General features: G+C 32.0%; 5 protein-coding genes across 9 annotated transcripts; 1 reads left to right on the forward strand and 4 right to left on the reverse strand.

Moving 5' to 3' along the window:
* Nucleotides 1-272: 272 nt before the first annotated feature.
* Nucleotides 273-2,862, reverse strand: Eif5 (eukaryotic translation initiation factor 5). Its single transcript, XM_083095002.1, has 3 exons — nucleotides 1,789-2,862; nucleotides 1,361-1,546; nucleotides 273-1,007 (listed from the first exon to the last, which is right to left on the reverse strand). The coding sequence occupies exons 1-3, from the start codon at nucleotides 2,860-2,862 to the stop codon at nucleotides 870-872; spliced, it is 1,398 nt and encodes a 465-aa protein (XP_082951128.1). The 3' UTR covers nucleotides 273-869.
* A 287-nt stretch (nucleotides 2,863-3,149) lies between these two features.
* On the reverse strand, nucleotides 3,150-11,045 carry LOC145969149 (uncharacterized). 2 transcript variants are annotated; one of them, XM_083095020.1, is made up of 4 exons: nucleotides 10,604-11,045; nucleotides 5,622-6,207; nucleotides 3,392-3,758; nucleotides 3,150-3,287 (listed from the first exon to the last, which is right to left on the reverse strand). In XM_083095020.1, exons 2-4 carry the CDS (start codon nucleotides 5,638-5,640, stop codon nucleotides 3,248-3,250), a joined length of 426 nt encoding a protein of 141 aa, XP_082951146.1. In that variant the 5' UTR covers nucleotides 5,641-6,207; nucleotides 10,604-11,045; the 3' UTR covers nucleotides 3,150-3,247. The 2 variants fall into 2 exon arrangements, with proteins under 2 accessions (XP_082951146.1, XP_082951145.1); XM_083095019.1 differs by lacking the exon at nucleotides 5,622-6,207.
* Nucleotides 11,046-11,440: 395 nt separating this feature from the next.
* Nucleotides 11,441-14,170, forward strand: LOC145969140 (cytoplasmic 60S subunit biogenesis factor ZNF622). The gene is made up of 3 exons (XM_083095005.1): nucleotides 11,441-11,767; nucleotides 12,189-12,952; nucleotides 13,456-14,170. Exons 2-3 carry the CDS (start codon nucleotides 12,214-12,216, stop codon nucleotides 13,941-13,943), a joined length of 1,227 nt encoding a protein of 408 aa, XP_082951131.1. The 5' UTR covers nucleotides 11,441-11,767; nucleotides 12,189-12,213; the 3' UTR covers nucleotides 13,944-14,170.
* Nucleotides 14,171-14,251: 81 nt separating this feature from the next.
* LOC145969145 (arylalkylamine N-acetyltransferase 1) lies at nucleotides 14,252-18,579 on the reverse strand. 4 transcript variants are annotated; one of them, XM_083095015.1, is made up of 4 exons: nucleotides 17,937-18,579; nucleotides 17,123-17,392; nucleotides 16,554-16,594; nucleotides 14,252-15,857 (listed from the first exon to the last, which is right to left on the reverse strand). In XM_083095015.1, the coding sequence occupies exons 1-4, from the start codon at nucleotides 18,222-18,224 to the stop codon at nucleotides 15,809-15,811; spliced, it is 648 nt and encodes a 215-aa protein (XP_082951141.1). In that variant the 5' UTR covers nucleotides 18,225-18,579; the 3' UTR covers nucleotides 14,252-15,808. The 4 variants fall into 4 exon arrangements, 2 of the variants coding, with proteins under 2 accessions (XP_082951141.1, XP_082951140.1); XR_014437961.1 differs by lacking the exon at nucleotides 16,554-16,594 and adding an exon at nucleotides 16,595-16,699 and having other exon boundaries at nucleotides 15,746-15,857; nucleotides 17,937-18,574; XR_014437960.1 differs by having other exon boundaries at nucleotides 15,752-15,857; nucleotides 16,554-16,699; nucleotides 17,937-18,574.
* Nucleotides 18,580-18,855: 276 nt separating this feature from the next.
* Nucleotides 18,856-20,957, reverse strand: Vha36-1 (V-type proton ATPase subunit Vha36-1). The gene is made up of 4 exons (XM_083095025.1): nucleotides 20,832-20,957; nucleotides 20,139-20,256; nucleotides 19,481-19,966; nucleotides 18,856-19,410 (listed from the first exon to the last, which is right to left on the reverse strand). Exons 1-4 carry the CDS (start codon nucleotides 20,870-20,872, stop codon nucleotides 19,318-19,320), a joined length of 738 nt encoding a protein of 245 aa, XP_082951151.1. The 5' UTR covers nucleotides 20,873-20,957; the 3' UTR covers nucleotides 18,856-19,317.
* Nucleotides 20,958-21,471: the final 514 nt, after the last annotated feature.

Below are 21,471 nucleotides of genomic sequence, written 5' to 3' on the forward strand. Positions count from 1 at the left end.
CATTTCAAAAACATAAGATTTCTAAAAACATAACATTTTCAAACTTCTCGAATTTTTATGCGTTGCCCATACATGAATTTTATATTATTTTATAAAAATACGAGTTACAAGATACTATTTAGATATTTTTAAAACTTAAAAATTGACAATATATAAGTTGCTTAGTAATATATATATAATTTAAATAATTAATTGTCAATATTAATATAATGCAATTACAATATAATTTTTCTATTTTCTTATTTGTTGCTAAAAATAGAAAATTGTAGGAGTCATTGCAATAAATCATATTTATTTGAATAATAATAATTAGAATAGTAAATAGATACAATAAAGAACGTTTTTAGCAGGCCAATTTCCCAGTAATGTTTATGAGTTCTATGAATGTCTTCTATTTTTTTTTTTTTTTTCATTTGAAACAAATGCAAACAGATATTAAGATACGCGCATAATTGTACTCATTAAAAAATCACGATAACAATCAATAATATTAAAGAAATAACGAGGTTTCAGTAAATACACATTTCTTTTTACCGCATCGTTGAAACAATTAAAAATATCATAGATACACACTGTACACAGAAATATAAATCATATTAAATGCTTGGGAACGATTAAAATTTCTTTTTTTCTTCATTAACATGTAAACGGCATTGTGTGTTAATTATATCGATCTTGTCAGTCTAAAACAACGAAAACCTTATATTTATTTGCGTATAACTTGAGATTGCATTTGCACGGTTTTTTTTGAGAGAAAAATGACTATTCGGCTTGTATTACGTATCGAATCAATATTTTTCATCATCTATTGCGCATGTATGTGTATATATGTATTGTATTGTGTGTGTAGATTGTATTGTGTATGTGCTTTAAATGGCATCAATATCGAAGTCATCTTCATCAGAATCATCTTTCACGGCGGCGGTAGCTGTGGTGGCGGGCTTCGGTGTAACCGCTGGTTGCTGCTGTTTCAGAGATTCTTGTTTGGCTCTATCATCGTATTCAATCTGAAAGATAAAAGTGCGAAACATTAATGTTATATCACAAAATTATATATATAACATCAAAATATAATATAAAATAAAAAATACAACAGAAAAAATAATTCTTAAAAAATTATAGCCTTAAATCCAATGGATTACACTTAGGAAGAAAAATATATTGATTCTGCCAATCCCTCGCCAAATAACTCTAATTAATTTAATTATCTTAAAATAGAACAAAATAAAAATACAAGAGTCTGGCATATTTAACAGAAAAATTTGTGAAAGAAAATTTTTCCTTAAAATTAATAAATTAAATTAATTTAAAAAAATTAATATATTTAATTGGCAACACTAATATATAATGAAGTATTTACTTCTAAGTCGTCATCTTCTTCCTCAGACTCAGACTCTTCCTCCTCTGCGACTTTTAACCATGTTAAAAATGGTGCAGCTCGATCGTGAATCTCCTGCGACAGATCCTTTGAAACGTATTTTTTACTGACTTTGCTTGACCATTCATCAAATGCTTTTTCCTCCAGGATATCAGCGTCATAAAATAACTGAAATAAATGCAAATACTTTTATTAACTTAATAAAAATAAAATAATTTAGTACTGATCAAAGAGAAATGAGAGATAAAAAAATATAATAAAAAATAAAATGAAAAAGTTAATAAAAAATAGTATATACGAAGTATAAATTTTTAAAATAAAGGAAAAACCTTAATAAATGCCTTGCCTTAATAAACAGATTCATGAAAAGAATAAAATTTAATATAAAAGATAATAGTTGATTTTTTTACCTTGAGAATTCCGGGAACCTTCGGCATCAGAGTATCCTTATGCAATGCGATAACCTGTTCAATACCTCTGATCAAATATTTCTGTGCTCTGATGTCATCATGAGTAAAACGCAACAACAATACACGATATTTCTTCGCCTGTGCGGCGATTCCCTGATCAAATAACAATTCAGCAAGAATTAACGGCGCCTTGGTTTTGATTTCGAGACGTTCGGCTTCAGCTACGAGCTCCTTGTGGTTGTTATCCAACTGGCCGGCATCACGGCGGCACTTAACCAACTTGTAAAACATATCCATGCGCTCCTTTTCACTCTTGTCTAAGTCATCACTGATAGTCATGCCCTTCGCGCCATCTGTCAGATCTTGGAGACGAGCTCTAACCGCCTCTTCGGACACATCAACCGCCCATTTAAAGTCATCCTCGTTGTTGCTGATTGTTCTTTCCGGCGGAGGCTCCACTACAATATCTGAGGAATTGTTGACCTCGTTTTCCGGCGAGCAAGATCGATCGTTGCCATTAGTAGTGGCAGCAACGGTTGCGGCTGTGGCTCCGGTGTCGCCATTGGCACGTTTCGAGCGTTTGCCGCGTTTACCTTCCGTCAATGAACTGCCCTGTACCGCTGGATTCAGACTCGGTGGATTTTTCAAAATGTAGGTGTTCAGCTTATGATTGCTTTCCAAAAGGCCATGATGCCCACAAGCTTTGCAGCCTTGCGAGATCGTTCCCTTCTTCGAGCTGACCATCAACTCAGTTTCCGGATTATCACAAGCCGGACACAGAACATATTTCCGAATAAAACCATCCAGCAAATCCTGTAATTTCGTAGCATCATGCGATCCGTTGACGATGAAGCGCTCGTTCTTGAAATCAAATTGAGTCTGCGCGCCTAGTTCGCAGCCGAAATATTTGGTCGGATATGTGGCCGGACGACCAATCGCCTTAGCCACATCCACCATATTGACTATTACTGTTTTGATGCCGTTTCCTTTACCTTCCACCTTGGCCTGGATGCGCGGCATTTTATAGCGATAGAAGGCATCGCTGACATTGCGATTGACATTTACGCTTGCCATGATGACTGTTGTTTCCGCCTTCTCTTGCTTTTGATAAACTCAACTTCTCTGATCGACAGTAATTTCCGATGAGACGTCGTTGTGAAAATGTTAACAAATCGCAACGAAAAAATCAATTCTCAAGCAGCCTGAGAGGATTCACTATTCGATCTTTTTCTTTCAGGTAGGTAATGTCTTCGTCCTAGTTCTTCTAGATCGCCTCTGTCGCACGTTTCGAGCCAGCGGCAGTTTGATAGCCGGCAGTGGCCAATAATAGACAACGACTGCCGCCTGTTTGTGGTCGCTCGTAACAGCAGCGTGTCGAGTCAGGGTGGTTCTGCCTGTTTTCAGGGTTGTAATCCTTGTTAGCGGTAAGGCGTGCCGCGCCGCTACCCGCTGACGCCAGTCACGTTTCTCTGAATGGCTGTAGCTTTCGATGCCTATTACTACAAAGAAAAAATATATCTTTGAAAAAATATTATTTTAAAAATTAAAAAAATTTTAAAGTTACTATTTGGGCCATATTGGCTCAAAACTGTCGACTATGAACCTGGAAAATTTTGAGGTCCTGTGCTTGGGCAGGACCAGGTGAAGATTTAAGAATCGTTGGGTGGTATCTTGATGCCTCGAGTGTTGCCTCGGTTTGGCGGTGGCGGGTGGGGTAGGGGAGTAGTCTTCAATGATCATACACGCTGCGTGTCCGTCGCTCGTCGCCCTAAGAAAGCCCGGCAATCGGTGGTACCAGGTTGGTAATGATGTTGATGTTAACTCGCTGGTTAACTCGCGCAAAAACAAATGATCGTGAGTGGTGATGGTGTTGCCGTTTAATGATCGCCGGTCGGATGATAGTGTCCTGTTGTCGCCGCCGCCTTTGCTACACACCGATCCTTTCCCTCTGGATGATATCCTGGATGTTTCTGCAAAAACAAGACAATCCTGATCAGTTCATTAAAGACCATGATTTCTATAAATTATTTCTTCTTTGGAATAAATAATTAGGAGTTTTATTTGAAACATTTGGAAAAATTTAAGAGAAAATAGAAATTTTGTTTTAAAAATAAAAAGAAAAATAGAGAAAAAATATAAAGAATATATTGCGTAAATAAATATATGAAGAAATTATTGCATTTTAAATTTATTTTTAAAGAATAAAATTTTAATATATATTATATATTTTAATATATATAATGTAAAATTTAATCATATGTATTTAAATTTTAGTTGTGTGAAGAAAATCATTTAGAATCTGAAATTAAATCATTTTAATTATTTAAAGAGCTATTTAATTTTTTAACAGAAGTAATAATTATCCAATTCAAAAGTTATATAATTCATATAAATAAAATAGTATTTTTTTTTTATCAAGTTTGCCTTCTATTTCTTTCTAACCTTGATCTTATCGAATTCATTTCAATCGTAGGCTCGAAGGATGTATTCTGAATACAGAGAAAGACAGAAAATCTTGCTTTTATCCATGCGAGTTTGATCTGCTAAAAGCGTTCACAAGATGTGCAGGACTATGGGAATGACATAGAGAAATTTTCAGGCAAAGATCATCGGATCGGTGTAAGTTTCATCTGGCTATGCTGTTAACGATCATCCGGATGATTTTCGTCTGAGGTGGACCATATTAGAATCATGATAGCGAAAATCCTTACTGACGGACTGGATGTCCTTATTGAAGATCGCGGAAGTTCAATCGCGACGAGCGGATTGATCTATCTCGAACAAATGCAATCGCAATAAATGAAGATCCGCTTGAAAGAAAATTAAACGGAAGTGTGTCGTATAATAAATAAGATACACGCGTGTAACATATAATATAAACAGAAGCTTTACATGAGATAGAGACATATTTTTATATTTCTATGCATGTAAAGCTGCTGTCAAGTAAGATATATGTTTGCATGATGTAACTCGATTTATTTTAATTAAATTATACGATTTAGAGATAAATAATTTAGCACTAATAATTTAATTATTAAATTATTTAATCGATTTTCTATTTTTTCCAGGATGAGATACAATAATGTACAGATAAATTTCTCTTAATGATAATTTTTCCCATTAAAGCGAACATTTTCTTTTTAATTACACATACTTATTTCGTGAAATCAATCGCAAACTGATATATGTGAGAGCTTGCGATTGTCACAAGGAATGAAATTGATATCCCTCCTGTAGTATAATGAGACATCCCGTAAGATATATCCTATCGATTTAGCGTTAGAGATACCTGAGAATGCGATGTATGCAGTACTCACGTTTCTGCAAGTGCCATTATACAATAGTATGCAGTTTGTAATTCCATGCTCGGTTGCAGCTGGTTGTTTATAATAAAACTATATGCGTTATTAATATTGATTCTCGCGCTCCATTTATTGCGCTATAAGCGGTGCTTTCGCGATTACTGTTAAGATACCTTAAGACGTGTCGAGATACACTTTCGAGCACGCCCTGAGAACGAAATAATTAATTGAAAACTGTGTCTAGTCTTTTATCAGATGACACACGTTTAAAGAAAGAATTAATTGTGGAATAAAAAATTCTTATCCTTATGACTTGATAATAAAGTCTACTTCGAGAACGACAATCAAATTTCATTAATGAACCGCGTTTAATTTAAATTAAACCTCATTAATACCTCAAATTTAATACCTGGTTTATTCGTCGGAATTTAGGCAGTCTAATAGCAAATCTTGGCACAGAATTCATGCGGGGTAACGATCGTTCGAGATGATTCTCGAGGGAATCGCGTGTAGCGGAAACGGGTGAGTTACCTGCTCGGTACAGACGCATAAGTCGTGATTTGCGACGTTGACGCGTCTTCCGCAGTCGCTGTCGTTGATCACCAGGTGTACCCAGACTTCTTCTCCAACGGCACTCTCGAGGAGCAGAGAGGAACGATGACGAGAAGGAAGGAGGACGAGGAGACTCCAAGGCAAATAGATTAATAGAAATAGAGAAAAAAAAGTGGAGCAGATCCGTCGCGTCGCCGAGGAAGAGAGAGATAGGCAGAGAGCGAAAGAGCAAGAGAGAGAGAAAGAGAATCGATTCTCGCGCTCGGGGGTAGCTCTTGAGTCGAAGAGGTCGGCCTCTTGCTAGCGCGCAACTAGAGTAGAGTCACTCGTCGTCTCTTCGTGGTCTGACAGCTCTCGGGACCCGGATCGGCCTATCCCGCGGCGCGCACGCGTTCTCGACGTCCACCGTGTATATTGATCCGGACGCCGACGCCGATCCGGACGCCGACGTCGTCTCTTCTAGAGAGAGAACAGCCTTCGGGCAAGGTCACTCTACTCCACTCTCGAGTAGCTAACTGGCACGTAGCTCGAGCAGTCGCCAATCGTGAAACATCTTTGTCAATAACTGTAGATACACGTTGATATTTGTGTTTGTGAGAGTAAATCGCAATCTTGAAATTTCAAATATAAATTATTCACAGATTTAATAGGATATTTTTGTATCATATTAATCGCGAATTTAAATTTATGTTATATTAATTTCGAAATCGAATATTGCAATGTCACGAGGGAGAAATTCTTCCTCTTTACCTTCTTAGTTAAGAGTAACTTGACCGATCAATGAATATCGCGAAAGGTCTAGGAAGAATTGTAGTGAGATAGGTCGGGAGGATAGATTGACCTAGGTCCTGATCGCATCCAGTCATGGTTTAGGAACCTGTTCATCGTTCCTTATGCAATCGTGTATTTAATTACGTTGAGCGTTTGATTAAATGAAGTAATAAAATATATTTCTTACGATTTCGAAGTTACAAATAAATGAATATTTAATTTAATTTTACAAAATTTACACATAAAATATAATCTTGTTTTTAATATTAATAACGATTTGATAATTTAATTTTTTAACGATGTAAAACTAATATGATACGTGATCGTTTCGGTTTTGAATCGAATTGAAAGCAAAGTTAATTTTGCGGAGAATTTTCGACAATCTATTCTAGCGTTTCCGCATCGTTAATGCTGCTACGTCAATAAAAACGGATGATTATATAGATGAACTAAAATCAAATTAGAATTTCCAATAATCGTTATCTCCATCTTACACTTTATTGCGAAGTAATTACACTATTGTTGCACTTCTTATTATTATGAATCTTGTAAACTTCAGATCAATAAATTCTAAATCCCTCCTTTTTTTCTTTTTCATTTTTTTATATATTACATAATTTATCTTATTTTGAAAATAAATAATTTTTATAATTAAATATTAAAAAAAATTCTTTTATCTTATCTAATTATTAGCTTTTAATTATTATATAATTAATTATTATATAAATAATTATTATCTTTTATCTAATTATTTATGTTATTTTTATATTCATTTCCGTTTCAATCAATGTTTTAATAATATTCTCTTAGATTTTTCTAAGGAAGATTTTTAAAAGAACGTCCTTCTGTAAAAATAATTTTCAATTTATTTTCCATTTAAAATATTTATTGGAAAAATTTATTTACTTACTAGGTAGAAGAAGTAAATACATCGTGTACAATTTTCCAGCAATCAATTTAATAGTTAAATTCTATTTAGGAGGGTTACTCCTTCTTTCTGCCCTTGCCGTTTTTGATATGTTGCAATTAACAACCCGGCAATCCTCGGTAAATATTTTCTACGTCGCAAAACCCGTTTCAACATATTTACTCCTGCTCGCGATTCAGAGAAAGTGAGAGGGCGAAATTCATCGCTATTACTTCATCGCTCTGACCGTTATAATACAATCGTATAATTACTTTACATCCTCGTTAAAAAAGATTTCAACGACGGTTTCGATTGCGGTTTCTCGAATCGTAGAGGTAGCGATCTATGGATCGATAGGGATTCGCTGACAGCAATGAATCCCACAGATATCACTTGCGAGAGATCGAGTTGAGGAATTCACACTGGGAGAAATTACGCTTGAGAACCGCTGCTTACTGATTAAGAAGTATTATTTTACATCGTTATCGCACGCATACTTAAGGGTCAAAGTAGCAGGCCGTCTTGGCCAGATAAATGCAAAAAACAGCTCGCGATTCTCGTAGAAACAAAGAGGAGAAAGATTTAGATTTAAATCCATTGCCTGACGCAATCGTTTCGAAATATTTCTAGAGCTCCGAAAAAATCGGCGTCTTTCGAAATTTAACGAAAGTAAACGCAATCTTTGCATCGAGAAAGGATCTTTTAAGTTCTAATTTCTAAAAAAATAATACCTACAAAAATATCTATATAAATTTCGAATGTGCAAAGATCGATCTTAGACTGACATGACACTTGATAGATGTTTATCGTTGATAAGAACATATATTTACAAATACGATTCGAATGTTATTGTCGATGAAACTGCGAATATATTTTATATATATAAAAAACATTAACTATAAAATTGTGTCGAAAGTATGTATTATCTACGATTATCGATGTTATTTACAACGTTATGTAATCTAATCGCTCGGTGTCTTGGAACTAACATTTAAAAATCTAACACTATTAAAAGTCACACTGGAAATGTACTGAGAAAAATAGTAAACTGCTGTGAAATCTTGTATATGAGAAATGTGTGAATTTAACTTTATATCAGATTCAATCGAATACATTATGTGTACACTATATGTAATATCAGCTGAAAAGATTTAATCTGTTAAATCAATATGAATCAATCAACGAATCGATATTGCTACTATCGATTATTTCTTACTAAAAAGATAATTTCGATTAAAATCAGATGCCTTGTAATATCAGTTGCCTTGTAAAATCAGATGCCTTGTAATATCAGTTTTAAATTTTAAACAATACACAAATTGCACGATCGTTATTGAATACTCGATGTAGTTATCATTAGATGACACAGCGATTTGCACGATATGTAAATGACATGCAAGGCAATTGCTCCTTCCTTCCTTTTTTGCAAGCACACGTCAAGTTCAATGTTTCAAAGGTACATATAATATTACGAGTTATAAATTAAAATATAAAATATTGTCTCTCTCTCTCTCGCTTGTTGTATAAGATAATAAATATAATATACAATAGAAATTTTAAGTAAAATACACCCCACCGATATGGATAATTAAAATATTTAAAAAAAGAGATTAATCGTGGATACATTAATTATCTCAAGGCGCGTGAAATTTTCCACTTAAAAATATAGAAGATAAAGAAACGGATAATCAATAAAAATGGTTATCCGTTATGAAGAGCAAGTCACTATAATAAATCTTTGAAACAATCTTTATCAAGAGATCTTTATCTTCTCAAAACAAATGTCACGTTTGATTATTGATATTTAGAAAAAAAAATATAATAATGTATCTCATTTCATACATATACGTGTCGCGTGTAAATTTGAGAGACAGAATAAATTAAGAAATTCTACATATACCTTTGTATTTAATGCATTTTTAATGTACTTTTAGAATGATATCATGGGCATACCACGAGTCTTTTAATTATTTGAAGTAGATAATGTCTAGCAATAATATATACGATTAGCTACATAATGAAACAGTCTTTCCTTTTGACTCTGCAAAAACTAACATCTGTCAAACGTCTGTCATATGTTAACTGTCATATTTTGAGCGTTTTTTAGCAAGTGACACAGAGGACACAGTGTGACACAGTGAATCATTTCATCCTTATTTACATTCGGCAACGAACAAGGATGAAGTGATACACTGTGTCTTCTGTGTCGTTTCATGAAAAACGCCCTTTATCATTATTTCTTGTGATAAGAATTACTACGAATAAAAAATAAACTTTTTAATATAGTATCATGAGTAAATGCATCAGTATAAAAATTATTGTGCATTACACTCTCTCTCTCTCGCAATGATGATTACTTTAAATTCCCCTATAATTACATCGTTTCTTGCGCAGTTTTTTCGCATTTACAGAATCACTCGCGTGAATTAAATGTAACGTAATCGAAAAATAATGAAGTGTAAAACCGACAAATAAAAATAAATGCAAAAGGGTCCTATTTTAGTTTGTTTGTTAAGTCTCTTTTATAATCGTACTTTTCGTAATTTTATTTTGTTCTTTTATTAGCGATACAGGAAGTACAAGAAATACTTTCAATTTGAGTTTCCTCCGAAGAATCCAATATACGCTCGTCTCATTTCAGAGTGTTTCTCTTCGTACACGCAGCTGTACGAACTTTGAGTTTTCATCTTTGCTATTTTACTTACATTTCACGCATTTGTGTCTATTTGGGAGTTTGGAAATAGAGTAAAACACAGAGAGGGAGAGATTGCGTATCTCTGAGAATAATAAATCTAGAGGAAACGTGGCGGAGAGCAGAAACGAGCGAACCACGTTGGATTAAGACCGGCTTGGGAAAGCTCGTTTCCTCCTCCGGCGATGACGCATCATGCGACACGCACGCGAACGTCGTCGCTGCCGCAGAAGAGGAGGGACCTGCTCATTTCCGCAGGCGAGGGGGCCGTTGCGGCTTCGCACGCCTCATGCCGTCCAAAATGGCTGTTCGCTAAAATTAGCGGTCGCAAGTGAACGAACGGGGACGCGAGAGAGAGACAGAGAGATAGAGAGAGGAAGAGAGCGAGAGCGAGCGAGAGAGAGAGAGAGAGATTATTTTATGGTGTTGAAAAAAAAAAAGACAACTGGGGCGAATTTAATCGATCTAACGAGACTGAATTAATGTCAATCGAATTCGTTATCTTTATTATATCAATTATTATATCAAAAAAATATTCGCAAGAGAACGAGCGAATGAGAGAGAGGGAGGGAGGGAGAGAAGAGCACTTACCTCGTTGTCGAAGTAAAGTCATATAAAATGGTATCGCCCTGCTGGACGGCCGCTTTCTAGCGTGAAAATCCGCCGCTCGGGAGAGCCGAGATTCGAAACAGATGGATGGATCGCCCTCCGATCGGGGAGGTGTCCGATTTATACGTCTCGCGACGAGTGAGTCCGACGAGGAGTCGACGAGCTGCGAGCGAGATGCCTCGAGCGAGAGAGATAGAGCGCTAGAGGGAGAGCGAGAATCGTCGATGTGGAGCCGGCCTTCTGGTGCCTTCTACCGTCGCTCTTGCTTCCTCCCTTGATTCGTCGCCAACGGATCGAGTCGCCTGATTTATGCTGCTAATGGTGCTCGCGGATTCGCGCGGAGATCGGACAGAGAAACTTGAGACTCGAAGACTCCGAGAATACCTCGACTGACTTGCGCTGCGTGATGGCTACTGTCTGACAAACACAGTTTCGGCGCAGTCGCAGGCGCCGCGAGCGCCACCACTTCGCGGTGGAGATGCTCGGTACTAACGAGCGAGTAACAGTCGATAAAACAGAGAGAGAATAATTTTTAAATTCAATTAAAATTTCGCCAATTTAAAATTGCATATTTTTAATTATATTATATATAATTATAATAAATTAATTTATTATATTAAATTATATTATATTAAATTATATTATTCATATTAAATTATAATATATTAAATTATATATTATATTATATTAAAAAAATATATTTTGTATTTTTAATTATACTTGTCATTAGTTTCTATCAACGATCGCCTCCACAAGCTGTAACACATGCTGTATGCGTTCCGATATTCACTGCCAGGACTAAAAATCTATACTATGCGTGTGACGTAAACTATAGATTTTTAGTACTAGCAGTGAACAATGAAGGACTTTGCACAAAGCTAGGCAACAGACAATAAGAAAAAAAAATAGTATCTATTCTCTGCTCCTATTGGCGAATATTTTCTATTCCGCGTATTTATTGGTGAAAATTTCTATTTCCTATTCCTGTTGCCTGTTGCCTAGCAAGGGTTTTGGAGCAGCAGCTGCTGTTGCTTTTGTGCCTTTGTACAGCGTGCGTCGTGTCGAGATTCGTGCATGTGATTTTTAAAATTATTTGCTTCCTTTTCGCAAAGATTGCATTTGATTTCTTGAGGTATCATATACTAGGTAAGCTGAAAAATTAAAAATCATGATATTGTTTAAAAAATTATGATATTCATTGCGAAACTTAATATTTTTTAAATGGAGGTCACATTGCGTGACTAACCTTTAAAGCACATATTTTATCACATGTTAGTACCGAGAAAGAAATTTTATCCTCTTTAATATTATTCGAATATTATTAAATATTGAATCATTTTTGCAAACAAAAAAATTTGTTGTTTTGTTCGTGTAATCTTTGATGTCGCAATTAGTCAATGAAATTAATTCTAAATATGAAATAAAATATTACTTATAAAATATCTTTTCGATCCGAAAACTCGGAATAGGATACTAAAATATTTGTTGACCATATGTTCCTGTTGTAGAAAAAAGTTTTAAAGTGATATAATTTTATAGTTTTAGTTTTTGATTTTTATGTAAACAGGAGTTGTACCAAGAAGAAAAGAAAAATGAATATTATAGATACTATTATTCCGAAAAGAGAAATGGATACTATGGATACTGTTATTCAGAAAAGAAAAATGGATAATATGAATACTATATCTCCATGTAAGGCAATGTCTCTTACACTTGAGCCTACAAGAGATTCGTTTACTTGTCTAACATGCCATGTAATATTTGCAAATCCGTTAACGCACAAGGTGCATTACAGTTCTGGATGGCATAGATATAATCTGCATAGGAAGGTGAGCGAGTTACCTTCAATTTCATTCGAAGAGTTCCGGAATAAGAACATTGCTTATCACGAAAACAATGCAAACGAAACCAAGACAAAGCAAAAACAGAATTGTAAAATATGTCGAAAGAAATTTAGCAATGAAAAGCAATACAATAATCATATTGTATCGAAGAATCATAAAAAGAAAATGGAAGAAAGAGATAAAGTTACAGCTTCCAGTCAAAATTCAACAAACATAGAGAATGAAATGCAAGTTGATACAGATTCGGATGTAGAGTCTTTGGATTCAAATGAATGGCTTGATGACTTAGAAAATCCTATTGAGCGCAATGATTGCTTGTTTTGTGATCATCATAGTAGATCTGTAACACGTAATTTAAAACACATGATGGTGGAACACTCATTTTTTTTACCTGACCTTGAATACTGTATTGACCAAAAAGGTTTACTACTATATTTAGGCCAGAAAATATACAGCGAGTACAAATGTATCTGGTGCAACAATTCAGGTAAATGAATTATTTTTATTGTTCAATTAGGTTCAATTATTTTTAATTTTCTTATTATGTTTTATATTGTGCTGCAAGGATTCTTCAATAAAGTTAAATTTCAATTATTAATTAAAATGTAAAAATTAATTTTATAAATAAATGAATTATGGTTGTACATTGTATTATGTACAATCTAATTAATACATTTTATCTGTATCATGTTTAGTGAAATTTCTTTTTAATAATTTTTGAAATGCAATTAATATCTAAAAAAATTTATTTTCTAGAAATAAAGTTAATTATAAAGATTTCTAAAAATCAAATTTATTGACTTCTAAATCTGTTTCAAAAATTGCTAATCTTTTTGTGCAATTTCTATATTTTAACTTTGTATATTTTTAAAATTAAATTTAATTATAATTAAGATTCAGAGAAAAATAAAATAAGACTGACTTATTAAAAAAATTTCAATTAAAATTTAATTTTAAATCAATGTCTAAAATTTTTATATATTTTTATAGGAAGAGAATTACAAAGCGTAGAAGCAGTGAGGTCGCATATGATTGATAAGGGCCATTGCATGATGTTGTATGAAGGAGAGACGCTACTTGAATATATGCAGTTCTATGATTATTCGTCCAGCTATCCAGATGCCAAAGACGTCGATCCAGATACGGAACCGCCGAAACGGTCAGCAGTTTTGGATGATGAAGGTTACGAATTGAAATTACCATCCGGCAAGGTGGTAGGCCATCGTGCCTTGGTGCGCTATTACAAGCAAAATCTGAGCCTCGACCTAGTCACAAAAACTAAGAATAGCGAAGACAAATTACACAAGTTATTGCTACGGTACAGAGCACTCGGCGATTCGGAAATGCAGATGGAAGCTACCCAGAGAAGAATTCGGGATGTTCAATACTTGCAGAGAGTCCAAACAAAGTATTCAACACAACTGCAATTCAAGCAAAACAAATTGCAAAAACATTTTAGAAGACAAACAAACTTCTAGATTCATTAATTCATCATTATTTGCATTATCGAAATGATATCTTTTTTAGCAACTCTAATGCATATTTTTGTTCCTAAAAAAAGAGAAAGAAGAGAGAATACATTTCTTTATTGTATATCAGATATGTTCCGCGAATTATTAAAAATGTTCTAGACATATTTTAACAACAAGCTACAAGAAGGTTTCGATGTAAAAAACAATGAAATAAAATCCAATTTGATGGGGAACTAAGTGCTTATAAAATTATATTTACCTATAAAAATAATTAATTTAAGTTTATAGGTTCAAACTTGAGTATTTTACAGTCATGAATTCAATTCCGAATAAATCGAAATTTATTATTCTCTTTAAAGGATACATATTACGTAATACAAATCACTATAAATCGCGTTATAATTCGCATTTGGCAGACATTCTTACAAAATAACTCGCATATACTTTATATATATATATTCTTTTGCAACATGTGACATCGATAAAAATATCTTTCATTTTCCTCTCTTCTCGTATAACTTTTTTAAAAATTTATATGGACCCTTTTATTATAATCCAGAATAACAACTTCGAATTGCGACCGAATATCGTCGCTTTCGATAGAATATAGTAAATATACAAGTTATAAAACAATCTGCACCATTGTATTTTGTATGAGAGAAAGAGAGAAGAAGAAGATATAACTAGACCTTATATATTTTATGGACCATTTCTCACATGGCGACATTGGCGAATTACGACATATATAAAGATAGAACAATGTTTGACTCTGCGACTTTCTTTTTTTTTCTTACTTTCTATTATCAGAGTGGTACTTTGCTGCACGAGCGATTATTGATATTCTCTTTTCAAGCTTTAAATATCTTTAAAGATCCCTTTTAAATAACATTTCGTTCTTTTTATTTATTCCTTAAATTAGTTACGAAAAAATAAATAATTACAAGATGCGTATGTAATATCATCAGTGTAGAACCGATAATGTAAAATTGTTTTGTCTTCTTAAAGGTATCAAAATTGTGAGAGAAGCAACAACAATTCTTTTAGAAGATTCTTATTTTGTATATGTATTTACTATTAAATTAGATTTAATTATATTGATACGTTTGCTCTAACACTTTGACTGTCACGCTTATTTGCTAAAAATCCTCACGTCATATTTACGTACGAGTCATAGCGCGATAATAAAATAAAGAGTTAATAATATAAAAATAAAAGTTTTTTATGTGGTAAAATGTACATACTACTCGTATACAGGTTGCATGACAATCAATGTGTTAAATGTGTAAATATGAATTAAACAGCGAGTCTGTAAATATTTCGTATATCTCCGATTTTTCGCCAGATTGGAGCGATTGGCGGAAACAAAAAGTCCAAATGCGATTTGCGAGACAATCGTGGCTTTTTCGATTATATCGATTTTTTTCAATTTAATTAAATCAGATGTTCTTTTCCTTCTCTTTTTTCCTTTAATGATTTCGGAACATGTACGGAGGGGCAGTAATACCGGATATCATTTGAAACGGTTCGACATGTACTACGCGTTTTTGTCCTTGTTTCTTTTGCTAACAATAAGTAAATATTTTATGAGACAGCATCACGTATCTCGCATTCGCGATACTGAGACATACATTAACAGAGCTGTTATTGTCACGACACGACGACGATACACATATCTACTTTGCGCTTTGCGCTTTCGTGTTGATGATTTAATTTTTAATTTAATTAAGCTCTACTGAGAGAGCGACTTTCTTTTTTTTATCTTTAATCTAACAATTTCGCCATCAGTTTTAACGCTTGATGAGGCGGCGCTGGCCTAATAGATTTATCCAATTCTGCATACGGTATCTCCGCTTCTATTTGGAAGCCATGTTTCAGGCAGACCCTTTGTGAGTATACGCCAGTTGCGTCGGCTTTGCATACCTGTGCAATAGATATTACATACCCAACATAGCAAGATAAGAAAATATTTTACTCTTTGTAAATGCCACAGTACATATCTAATGCAATATATAATTTGCACAAGATATTTATCATTTCTTTATTACATAAATTCTACTTAAAATTAAATATATCTAGTCTTTCTTTAAAAAGAATTATAAAGATTTCTAAATAGAAGAAATGTATCAAATTTAATAGTGATTGTTTTGATAAATAATATTTCAAAAATGTGTAATATTTCGTTTTCAATTTTATTTGATAATAATGATAAATTTTAATAATGTGAATGAATAATATAATGAATAAATCTATTACTTTTTTAATTTGAAAATTTTAAAAACCGAACAGTATTTAAAAATAATAAAAATAATATATAGAAATAATAATAATCATAATTAATATTGGCTATTGATTAATTTTATATAATTTTATATTTACTTTTCATTTATTTATTGTCATGTTTCTAAAATTCAAGTCGAGATATCTTCAAATTTACTATATATCATTTTTACTCAGTATAATTAATATTTTGATTTTATCGAATTTTTTGAAAAAATAATAGCAAATAAAGCAAAACATAAATATATTTAACTAATTCATTTTTTCACATATTGTATATATAGATTGCTTTATTCATTATTTAGTAATTCGAATCAAATTGTTATTTATCATATTAACCTGCTTTTTGCCTCCATGCAAGGAATTGCGTGTAAAAGTACCTTTTAAAAAAACGAGTAACGGGCATTGTAATTATATATATATATATATAAATCTTGTGGAGAAATAAACGAAAATCATCCCATGCATATTAACTGAAGAGCATGCTGAAACAAAAGAAAAATGTACGGTGTATATGTAGAGCAGGGATTACACCAACGCAACAATCTTAAATTAATAAAATAAAAATGATATCCTCTCTTTATAACATGTAAAATCGATAAAATAACTGCATAAATATATATCGCCACTTTGATAAGAAAATGTTTTTTCCAAACTCTTTGTAAATGTCGCAGGAATACGTTACATTTACATATTTTACATTATTTATATTTCTTATTTTATTTTTTTTGCAAAGAGAATTAGAGAGTAATTTTTATCACATACATGCAGAAGGTGAAATTAAACAAATAGAGAATAAATTAGATTCAATTTTCATATTATACATTGTGTAAATATATAGACAAATTTATATTTATGCAAATTAATAAACTAAGTAGAAAAATAAATTAAAATAGACATTAATCTACCTTGAAACCGGCGTCTTTGGCAATTTTTATGCTATCGGTCATAAGAAGGCTGGCCAAACCCTTGCCACGGTAGTTTTCATCGACGCTAAGAATCCGGCACTCAAACAACTCATCTACGTTGTATTTGGCGAACAGATCAATCTTGTCGTTTATCTTATAGAGCAGTCCAAAAATCGTTTTGAATTTTTCGTCATCTAACTCGGCGAGGCGCCGTTCCGCCTCTTCGCGCTCACCCTTCTTCAAGGTGCCGTTTAGTGCCATTCCTACTATCTATATAATATAAAGTGATTTTGGATAATAATACACATCCATTGTGACGATATTGAAACTTGATATTATGAAAATAAAATGTTATAAATTAATAAATAAATAAAATAAAAATGATGAAGAAAATAGTTTTATGAATAGATTCGAGTAATATAATGAACAAAAAGAGTGATGTGATTATTATTTCGAGACTATTAGATTAATCACAAGGTTTCATCAATTATTAGATTTGTATAAAAATTATAATTTATTAATAAATAAATAATCATTTATTAATAAATAAATAATCAAAAATAAAAAATGAAGAATTAGTACCTGTGAGAAGATTATAATGAAGAAAATATTTATCAAAGATAGACAAAAAAAAAATTAGAACTATTTTTATACAATTATAAATAATTATTATTAATTATATAAAAAATATCAGATTATTAAAAAATAGGAAATAAAAATAAAAATGAGAATATAAGTAATTAATTCCAAAATAAATAATGTAAAAGAGTTGAATAAAATAATGTATTTCATAATATAAGGGATTATTACTCACCACTCCCTTTGAATTCACTAATATCCTGGAATAACCCTGCTTCAAGGTAAACAGACAGTGCTGCTCGAGCTCACGTTGGGATTCCCCCTTCGCGCAGAGTCCTACAGCATTGTTGAGTGGTTCATCGGCGAAGAAATTCCACCTCAAGTGATGAATTGCCTCTTCATAGCGATTCTCTGGTACCTCCATAACAGTCAAGCAATCCTCGCCAGAAGATGACGGCATGTCTCGGACGAATTTTCCAACGCGCACTGGAAACATATACTGGGAGTTCGGCTGGGCGAACATCTCCCCTTAGTGACGAAGAATGGTCACCTCTCATATAGGAAAACCGCCCCTTTTTCCCTCCACCTATATAATATTGATCGACCCAGTTCACTGACGAATACACTAGGTCAGTCGTACACATCGATCGTGCTACATAAATTCGTTAAATTAATTTAACGAAATTAATGCAAATGTAATTGAAATATAAGATTAAGATTAATCTTATATTCTTCCCTCTTTCTGTTATCTGATACTACCTGAAACTAAAACTGTTGTGTAAATCAGATATTATTAAATGATTTTTTATATTTTTCCAGAAATTATTTTCACTTATTGAATTTCAATTGTATGTAAAAATTATTTGTAAATGTTTGTAACAAATTTCAATTTTAATCAAAATTATCAATTATTGATTTCACTTGGAAATAATTTTTAGTATTTATCAGATTTCATCTGCAAATTGTAGTTAATATAAGATATATTTTACTAATTAATATCACTAAATTGAGATATAAAACATGTGTATGAGCAAGATTTACATTTCAATAATACTTATGTACTTTTTCCTGATACAATTGATATGTTTTTCTAGAAATTTTAAAGAACTTGAAGAAAATAATAAAGTAGATATATAATGATTGGAGATAAATGATACAGTAAGGAATATACATATATTTATTATATATTTCTAATATCTCCATAGAGAATTAAATTGTATTCACATCATACAAACTGGAAATGATTTGGATGATGATAGAATAACTTGCAATATATAGAATTAAAATACTTTTCACAATATAGAATTAAAATATTTCTAAAAAGTAATATTGCTATTGTATATATATTGTATATATAATTACTTATTTTATAAATTATTATTGTAACATATTCTGTAAAATTTTTGAGAGTTAAAAACAGTAAGTTCAAAGAAGTTGTTTTCTCAAAATTACAAGGAAAAAAACTTCCAATAACACTTTCTAAAATATGTATACAAATAAGACTATCATTGTGCTATAATGTAAAATCAATAATAAATTTTAAATGGGAAGAAAAGAGTTTCTTTTCATCTTTTTGGGATTATTAACATCTTAACATTTTTAATGTATTACAGTATTTAAAACAGCACATCCTCGTCGCTCTCGTCGAGCAGATTTGTAGTTTCAAAATCATGCCCAGCTGCAATAAGTTCTGCTCTTTTCACTTCAAACTACAATTAATTAAGATTTTAGGTAATGTATAATTATTAATTGAGAATAAATTAATTAATGGTATATTACCTTTGCCTTGGCGATCTTCTTCTTATCTTGAATCTTTTTTAGACGATAGAACTCTTCTCTTTCAAGTTCGTCAAGCTCCGAAATAATATAGGCTAGAGTTCTCTCAATTCGAGGGATGATAACGTGTTCGATAGCATTAACACGCCGATTCGTGATCTTGATAACTTCGTCCAGAGTGACAAAACTTGTTTGTAAAGATGCCAATTCTACCAGCAATTTCACTGCCCGTTGATAATTTTTCTTTAGTTTGGCTAATTGTTGACCACCTCTTGCCAGACCCGCCAACTCATAAGTATCAGTTCCATCCTGATAGGATTCGAATATCGGTAGATTTACCCCGGCAACATTATCCTTCTTGGAACGAATTTTGATCTGTGCTTTCGTCACATTTTGCAAAACCACCTGATTGAAGTCTCCTGTAGCAAACTTTGCTTCTGCCAATGAAAAGGCAGCTTCCTTCATTACTTCGCCCATCAAAGTTTTGGTCTAAAAAAGAAAAAAAAATAGAGATGCAGAAATAGATAACAAATACAAATAAAAGTAATAATAGAATGCAATAAAATAAAAAATAAAAGAATAAAAATATAGAAATACTAATATAATATAAAAAATACTAAAATAATATAGAAAGATAAAATTAATCAAATTAATTTTATACTTCTATAATTTTCCCCAAGATCATCCTAAAACGCATTTGCAATGCATCAGCCTTTTTCTTTAGTAAACCATGTCCTTTTTGCGCTCCTTGCAAGCGAGATTTCATCAACATCTGGGCCCTGGAATACAAATATATAATTAAATAACAATGGAATAACTGGAACAGATATAATAAAATAACAAATATATAATTTAATAACAATGCATTATTGTTATATACTTAAAATATATTAGATTGTTACTATTCATAAATATTGCAACATATTATTAAATATTTATAATGTTATTAATGTTAAAAACAAATTTGCCAATTAAATTTCATACATAAAAGAAGCATTTTACAAGATTGAACAAATTGGAAATGTATATTCACACATTTAAACATCTGAAACATCTCCTTAAAATGTAGCATATAATAAACAAATGTGGTTACAATATTCTTTAGGAATAAAACAAAATTTAAAATTTTGTAATGAAATAAAAGATAATCAAAATGTCCAAATAATATTTAATAATTATAAATGAATTCTTTAAATAAATATTTAAAGGTCTTAACAATTGAAGACAGGGTTACACCCACTGTTTCAGTATGTTTTACAGTGAAATTTTACTCGAGAACAAATGACAATACACGACATATGAATGAAATTGTTGAATTTCCATGATAATTAATTTAATAAAATAAAATACTTACCCCCTAGAGGGGAAAATTGGTAATTTATCTTTGCCTGACATTCTCTCGACTACTGTACAGCAGCAAGCAGGAACGGGATTGATCACCTGACTCGAGCTGACCGGAAGTCTTGACTGTCGTGTTTCTCTAATGGCGCGCAATTATAAATGCTATCAACAGTCATGGATAAATTATTGTCATGTGGACTCGAGTAATCCAAAGAAAATGTTCAAATAGTATTAAGAAAATTAAAAAACGATAACATTACTAACAAATTTGATATTGCACAAATAACAAGTATTAACATGTCGATAATGGAAAGTTCTTTATGCCTATAATAAGAAATGTGGAACATAATAAAATAATAACAAAATATTATAATATAATAAAAAATATAATACGCATATAATACAAATATGCTTATTATTTCTTTTACTTTGGCTTAGTTATATTTATAGAGAGAACATTAGTGTACAGTGGATTTTTTAAACTATGCAAGTTTCCATAAGGCTGCCTGTCTTTAACAATATGTTATCGATGTTAAAGAAATATAAATGAGAATAAAAATCAATAAAAAATAATTAAATAAATAATGCTAAAAATATAAACGAATTTTAATATATATAACTTATTGCGATATACATATATATATATATAAAAT

The sequence above is a fragment of the Camponotus vicinus genome, unplaced genomic scaffold, assembly GCF_025532165.1.
Source record: "Camponotus vicinus isolate PSW18456_S1 unplaced genomic scaffold, iyCamVici1.0 SCAF_3, whole genome shotgun sequence".
In the NCBI taxonomy this organism is placed as follows: Eukaryota; Metazoa; Arthropoda; class Insecta; order Hymenoptera; family Formicidae; genus Camponotus; species Camponotus vicinus.